This window comes from Hetaerina americana, unplaced genomic scaffold, assembly GCF_022747635.1.
Source record: "Hetaerina americana unplaced genomic scaffold, ioHetAmer1.1.p SCAF_2, whole genome shotgun sequence".
Taxonomy (NCBI): Eukaryota; Metazoa; Arthropoda; class Insecta; order Odonata; family Calopterygidae; genus Hetaerina; species Hetaerina americana.
In genome coordinates, this window is record NW_027286763.1 from 96,498,111 (window position 1) to 96,505,344 (window position 7,234).

The 7,234-nt window shown below is 45.8% G+C and overlaps 1 protein-coding gene across 1 annotated transcript in view; it reads right to left on the minus strand.

The window, feature by feature from the left end:
* Positions 1-6,558, minus strand: part of mnb (minibrain) — a 212,174-nt gene extending 205,616 nt beyond the window's left edge. Inside the window, exon 1 of the mRNA XM_071585811.1 lies at positions 6,181-6,558. Within this exon, the coding sequence (XP_071441912.1) occupies positions 6,181-6,223 (43 nt within the window). The 5' untranslated portion in view covers positions 6,224-6,558. The remainder of the gene's footprint in view (positions 1-6,180) is intronic.
* Positions 6,559-7,234: the final 676 nt, after the last annotated feature.

Consider the following 7,234-nt stretch of genomic DNA (forward strand, 5'->3'; position numbering starts at 1 on the left):
GGGGGGGCAGCGGGAAGGAGAGAAGCGGGGGAGCGGGAGAGAAGATAGGAATTGGCGGCGGCGGCGGATGAGTAGGGGAGGGGGGAGAGGTCCACGGGGGCGGGCGCGGAAGACGGACATTGCTAACGACCTCGTGGGGACCCCTAGGTGGGAGGGGACGTCGGCTGAAGGAGGAGGAGGAGCAAGAGGATTGAGTAAAAGGGCCAAGGGAGAGAGGGGAGAAAGACTGCCGCAGGTTACGGCGGTTGGAGGGGGGTGAGGGGAAGGGGGAAGATCCGGGAGAGTGGCGGTCGGCCTAGGGAACGAGAGAGAGAGGGGGGAACGATCCCGGTCGGGGTGGGATTTCCAAGATTATTCGTTCGGGGGATTCGAATCGTGCGATTCGATTCGGCGGAAAAAGAAATCGCCCGGCGATCGTCCCCTCCCTTCCCGAACGTCTGTCTGGGCCGAAGTGAGTCGGTCGTGGGGCGGAGGGGGAATGGAGTGTGGGAGGAGGTCATTCTTCTCGGCTGGCCAATCATTTGAGCGATGCCAATGGCGCAGTGATCCACTCGCCCTGACTCCCGCCGCGAACCAAAATCGAACTTGTGGATTCGATCTGAACCGAGTCCTTTGGGCACCTGCGGTTCGATCCATGTGTCCACGGGCATTAATCGCCCGAAATGATTCACTGGCTCTTGGCAAAACATCTCTATCGCCTGAAGGAGAAGCTGCAAGGGATCGAGGTGACCAGTAGGGTATGCTTCAATGCCGTAAGTTACCAATTAATTAGCAAAAAACCAACCCAATTTTATTCCATCCTAATAGTACACACATTTCGTTATGAAATTTATGAGAACAATATTTGAACCGCAATTCCTAAAACCGAAGGAAACAGTCGTGCAAATGCAGACTGGACACTACTGATTTGCCCACTCCCGAGTACATTAAACGTTAATCCTCATTAGCTTTAGTGGCAATCAGTCAAATGCTTTGCTGCTCACTACTTCGTACTCCACGCTAGATTCAGCATTTAATCTTTAATAAAGATGACAGTTTGGAAGAGATTGATTAATTCAAATAGTGCAATCAGTCTGCCAACCAGAAACCGAGGAACTAGAAAGTTAACAAAATACCATACATCCTTTTAAAAAAATAACGGTGATTTTTCCAAATAGAATAACTACGTGAGTCACAATGGTAAAATCCTTCAGGTTAACAACCATTCTCATACATTCATTATCATCACTTTAATTATTACTATTCTATACAAAAATGTTTGGCATATTCGAAAACATCCCTCTGAGATGCGAAAAATTATACGTTAAAATAAGTTCCTGAATTCTAGTAGTAGTATTTAGGGGAGGCGAACGACAGCTGAGGTCATTTGCGCCATAGGGGATGGACAGGAAAGGATGAAGGGTGGAAAGAAACCCGGCGTCGGCATTAGCCTACTCTTTACGAAAGGCGCCAAGGGGTCCGATTCGACAGACGGCGTACTCACACTAAGTGCCCTCCACAAAGCACCTCAAGTATGGATCGATATACCTCTGAAAAATGTTCAACACCGCCAGAATTTGAACCCGGGCCCTCTGGGTGGGAAGCCAGTAAGTTAGCCGTCGCACCATCTCGATCCCCTCCTGAATTCTGCCTAGTCGTGAATCAATTGTTTCTGTCATAATGACTTTTAAGGTGAAATTTCTAGTGCGTCTTTCGCACCAAATGGGACAATATGAAAAGATAACGGCCAATTTAGTGGCTATATAGAGTCTCCTACTCAACATCGAAATCTTTTTCCCGCATCTGATCCCGCTCATCTCGCAATGTGCCTAGAACACGGGAGCCCAAATCCATACAAGACGGGCTTCTAGAGAGGAAAACAATACCGTCGGCTCGTAATTTCAATATGTAACGGCAAGGGACCCAGTCGGCATTGAGGGGAGACCACAGATCCCGCCATCCCTTTTCCCCAGGTTCACGCGGACGGTTATTCTCAAACAAAAGATTACCCAACTCTGAGAGATTCGGTTGAGGCTTGCTCAGATGCAGGTGGGCAACATATTTTATGATATTGAAAGTCCACGCGTTCGCGTAGGCGCACGTAGACAGCAGTCTCACGTACGACGTCTATTAGAGAAAAGAGAAAGAAACGAGTTCTACACAACGATCAACTCCCACTATTTGCGGTAATGAGCGACTCCAAACCGCTGGTGATGACGAAAAATCAAAAGAAATTGTAATATTTAGCTATGTTCATTGTGGATTTTAACAATTTCGGCGATCGCGGACGACCCGAAGTTTACACAAAATATAAAACGTTTATGTCGTCGATCGTAATTTGTCCAAGAGACGCCATTTTTATCTTAGGAGTGTTACATCCTTCCTTAAAAGGAGTCCGTCCCGGCTTTTTTCCTGTCGCAAATACGCACGCCCGCCATGTTGTCGTTCCAAACGTTTCACGCGCACGGGAATTCAAATTTTCGTCAACTCTAGGCCGCGCCCGAGTGCGCGTTTCAGGAGTGAACCCCCACTGAGCCCCCCAGCTCCCTTCTACCCGGCGCCTGATTGGCCGTCCACGGGACCCACCCACGGGAGCGCCCGCCTGAAACGCGTGCATGTGAATAAGCCCCTATATTCCTCAGGTTTTCAATCGGCTCCCGCGAGCAGTAAACTGAATTACCCCTCCGACGGCCGCGTGCGCGCGGTGCGGGGGTGAGCTCGGAGTGGGAATGAAGCGGGGAGGGGGGAGGAGGATGGGCGTGGTGGGTGGGCGGGGGGGAAGGACAAAAATCACGCGGACGTGCGTGTGGAGCATCGTCGAGCGCCGGCGAGAGAGAGGGAAATGTCTGCATCCGTGAGGGGGGCGAGGGGTGGTTGGTGGGGATGGAGTGGAGGAGGCAAGAGAAGGGGGCGGAAAGAGAGAATGTGTGGAAGGAAGGGCGCGATTGAGAATCTGTTCGTAGGGCGATCGATGTCCTTCCTGCATCCCTAGTTGATGAGACAAAAACAACGGAGGAGAGACCATCTGAGTGAGTCCCCGTGAGGATGGCTGTGCAGTGATCGACTTCAGCCGTGTTTCGACGTATCGACTGTGGCATGCTGGCAATATCGATCCAAAGAGGAAAGCGATGTAAACCGGCGAGTGCACACACGGGTTGCCTCGTGACTGGTGGATTTTTATGCAATCGAATACCAAGACCGACTGGAGTCGAAGGAAAATCCTCCTTACACGCTCAAAACCATCACATAACACAACATCTGACATTAACTGAGGTTATCTGTGAGATGCAAATAACTTTGTTCCCAGAAGTGTTAAAACCTTACTAGTCCAATTACAAAGATTTGGTCTAAATAATCCAACTCGCTTGGATAGAAACTAAGATGACGGCAACTCAGTGCAAGTACGAGTATTCAAACCCAGCGTGATCGACAGGACACTCGTCGTCGTAGTTACTTAGGGAGGTGGCTGACATCTAATGTAATTTGTGGAATTAGGGATAGGTGGGTGAATCGAGGATTCATGAAATGGAAAAGGAAGGATGGAGAGATACCCCGTGTCGGTATTAGCCTACTCTAGACGGAAGGAGCCAAAAGTTTCACAAATCAACGTCCGACACCAGTGAAAAAAAATCCGCCACAGCCGGGATTTGAACCCAGACCCTTTCGGTGGGAAGACATTGCACTAGCCACCGCAAACAACCCGAATACCTATGCCCATTAGATGTGGCTGAAAAACACGTACAAGTTTGACCTCCAAATCGGATTTCTATGCAAGACACTTATGGAAGTAATCGCCACTTAAATTAGACTTATTCGATACTGAATTCTCAACATTGTAAATTGATATAAAAAGTTGAGGTTACTATATAGTACGAGTAAATAACGCAATATCGATACCATCAAATTCAATATCGATATCGTGGAAATAGGTGCTACTATTTGAATTAGCATATCGTAAAAATGAATCAAATCGCATAACCCTAAGGATAAGTGACAAATGAATGTGATGCCGCACTCAGCACTGTAATTTTCACACTCGAACAACCAGCAGTTTTACCCGCGATACCCCTTCATTGCCCTTCCTCTTCCTGTAGGAAGTAGGATGCTCTTCCCAAATATTTTAAGCGTAAATCTTTCTCTCGGCTTATACCGGACGAACATCGGTGGGAAACCGGTTTTGAACTGTTCTTCAAGCAAGCATTACAAACGAGTATTGAACGACATGAAAAAGTGCGCTCACAGGATATACATTCTTAGGAAGAAACATACCCAACTGTAATATGATCACCGAGGATACTGTTAGACGCGTAATAACCGTTTTGCGAGGTAACTTTCGAAGAGTTTGTTCCATTTGGTCTCTTTTTACTACAGTAACATTCATCCGAAAACAACTCCATAAAACTACAATTCTATTTAATTTTCTTTAAATATCGCCAGATCTTTTTTGCACATCTCATTAGTAATGCAAATGAAGGTCAAAGTATGCATGTGCATACACGCCAAATACCTAAGAACATCCAACGCCCTTCCAACGACAAAAAATAATAGGGACGATCGTAAAACAGCCTCTTTACACTGAGAGGTTTACGTGTTTATTTTCGGTGATAACTCGGTGATTTCAACACAACTTACCAATATTTTGGAAAAAACGGGAAACAGGTTCTAGAGCAAATTTGAATAATGTTCATGAGATTTTCGGCTTAATTTCAAGCCAGTCAAAAAAAATACGGATCACAAAGGAGATGAAAACGAAGCAATTTTCTGGCTTGCAAACAGAATTTATTGACTGATGACTGATTACAACAAAAATAAAAGTATATGTTATAAAACAACGCATTGAGAAATGATTAAATTTCATCAAATAATTCACCCAACTGCATCGAGAGACTTTTGCCACCTCCTAAAATTAATTTTAAGCATTAAACTAGGCCACTGAAATTGAAGGGAAATCAACACTCAGTTCCTCCGACCACTGATTAGGGCTCGGTTTCCCGCGAGATAAAGGCCGCATTATTCGATCGTGGTTCGCGGTTCCACTACGATTCAAGTCTTCCTTTCCCTCAAGATGGGATAGTGAATTCTTCAATCCACAAAGAATATTGGGCACAGCACATACATATACTACGGAAAACTAACTAGAAAATGGACATAATTTATTGTGTCACGCAAATATTATTATTGACAACTAATCGAATTAAAACGGCTGAGATATTTTTTGTTAAAAAACAATCAATCACATGAAAACACATTCAATTCAAAATCAATTTTTAAATCTGCTACGTTAAAGTAAGTTGGAAAACATGCTACCAACGCAATAAAATTAGGTCCGCCAAATGAAACACCTTTTCCTCCAAATATAAAATACTTTTTGTGAACACAAATGGAAAATTTTACCATATTAACACGGTCATCTAAGACGAAAATTGTGAGATTTTCAACTGCGCATTATATTCTCAACACAATTCTTGCATCTATCTAATAATATACTTCATCCAAAAAGAACGATTACTTTCAAATAATTTTGAAATAATTTTATATTTCAAAAGGCAAGAGCGAAAAACGCAAGCTAAAAAGAGAAGTGTGCTAGTAGGTAAATTGCGCAGTATTATGTTGGATCCAGAAATACTGCGCAACGAGGAATTTCCCCAAACCTTCTGACGCCAGGAAGGAGCTAGGTTTCCCTAAGGGGGATATAACGAAATAGGAGTGCAGTTGGAGAAAAATTTTGTTTTCCTGTTCTCTTCAAACGAATGCTCCTGACATTTTATCATTTCCTACAAAATTTTAACTGCGCTCATTGTAAGGCGAAATTTTATAAAATCCATCTCAAAGAACGCGAGTTTTGAACATCAAAGGTATCCCGCCAAATTTCATTTTAATTCATAATCGAGCTAAAGGCGATAAAAATAAACAATCGCCATTAGGAAATCTTAGAAAAAATATTGATTAACAGTATGCCATTACCTCAAAAGGAACTGCTCGAGTGGCTTGAACTTGACATCGTGAACGCGGAAATATTTTGCCCTTCAAAATCGCCGCCTCATTTGCTGCGCAGTATTTCAACCATGATGCAACCTTACCAATATCAGGAGCGAAAATAGGCAATTGAACACCACTAACACAACCCTTCCGTCAACATTCTTCACGCACAACTTCATGACAAGAATCCATATTAACATTTATACATAGAATTAAAATTACCGAAGATCAGGATTTCAGCGCTGGCGCGTAGATATGTACCCATTGAAGGCAGCACGCGTCCATCAGTCACTCGTTCAGAAAAATCCCGTCAAGAGAAATATGTCACACAAATTTAAACAAAACCGCGGGTAGGCATACGCAAGGAGAGGTTGGGGGGCGGGGGATGCGAGTCAAAATTGCAATCTAAATCCCAAGCATGTCACTATCTGCCGAGATATTCACTCCAAACGAAGAGGGGAAGTAGAGAGAGGAAGCACACAATACACAAGTCACGATGCATACAAAACACACTGCTCGCGCGGGCGAGAGAGAGAGGAGCATAGGGAAAAAAATCAGCCGACGAAAGGGAAGGCATGAATCGATACGGGAATGCGCCCACCATTTTCTCCTTCGCGAAAACGAGAAGAAGAAACGAAGGGGGAAGAGAGAGAGAACGAGGAGAACGAGTGTGAGAGGGGAGGAGGGAGAGAAAGAGAGACTAGGGCGTGGGGAGGGGCTCAGTGGAAGAGGGGGACGGAGGAGTCTTGGGCACGTGGAAACCTCACTCCATCTCGCAAACGACAGAACCCAGAGAATGTTCCATGATGACGTCTTTAGCAGCCACCCGAAACCGTCCCTTCTTCCCTCCCCTCACTCTCTCGTCCCAACCCCACATTCGCACCCCTCCCACCCGCTCCCTCCTCTCCAACTCTCCAACCACTCCCGTGTGCTACGCCACGACACCTCCTTCCAACCATCATCCACCCTCCCACCCCCCTCCACAAACACACACTACGCCCCCGCGAACGCCCCCCTGAAAAGAAGAGAGTCACACCCTCCCCCCTTTTCCCTCCATCCTCGCCCCCACCATATTTCTTTCTTTTCTCTCTCTCTCTTCCCCCTCCCGCGGAAGGGAGGAGACTTCTGCCGAAGTGAGAGCAAGAGGAATGGAATGAACGAAGGAGAATGAGAGAAGGGAAGGGAGAGGGACAGAGACAGAGAGGGAAAAAAGAAATGGGGGGAATAAAAGGCACGGCTCCGTGATTATTGATTTCGCCGCCGACACTGCCACCAC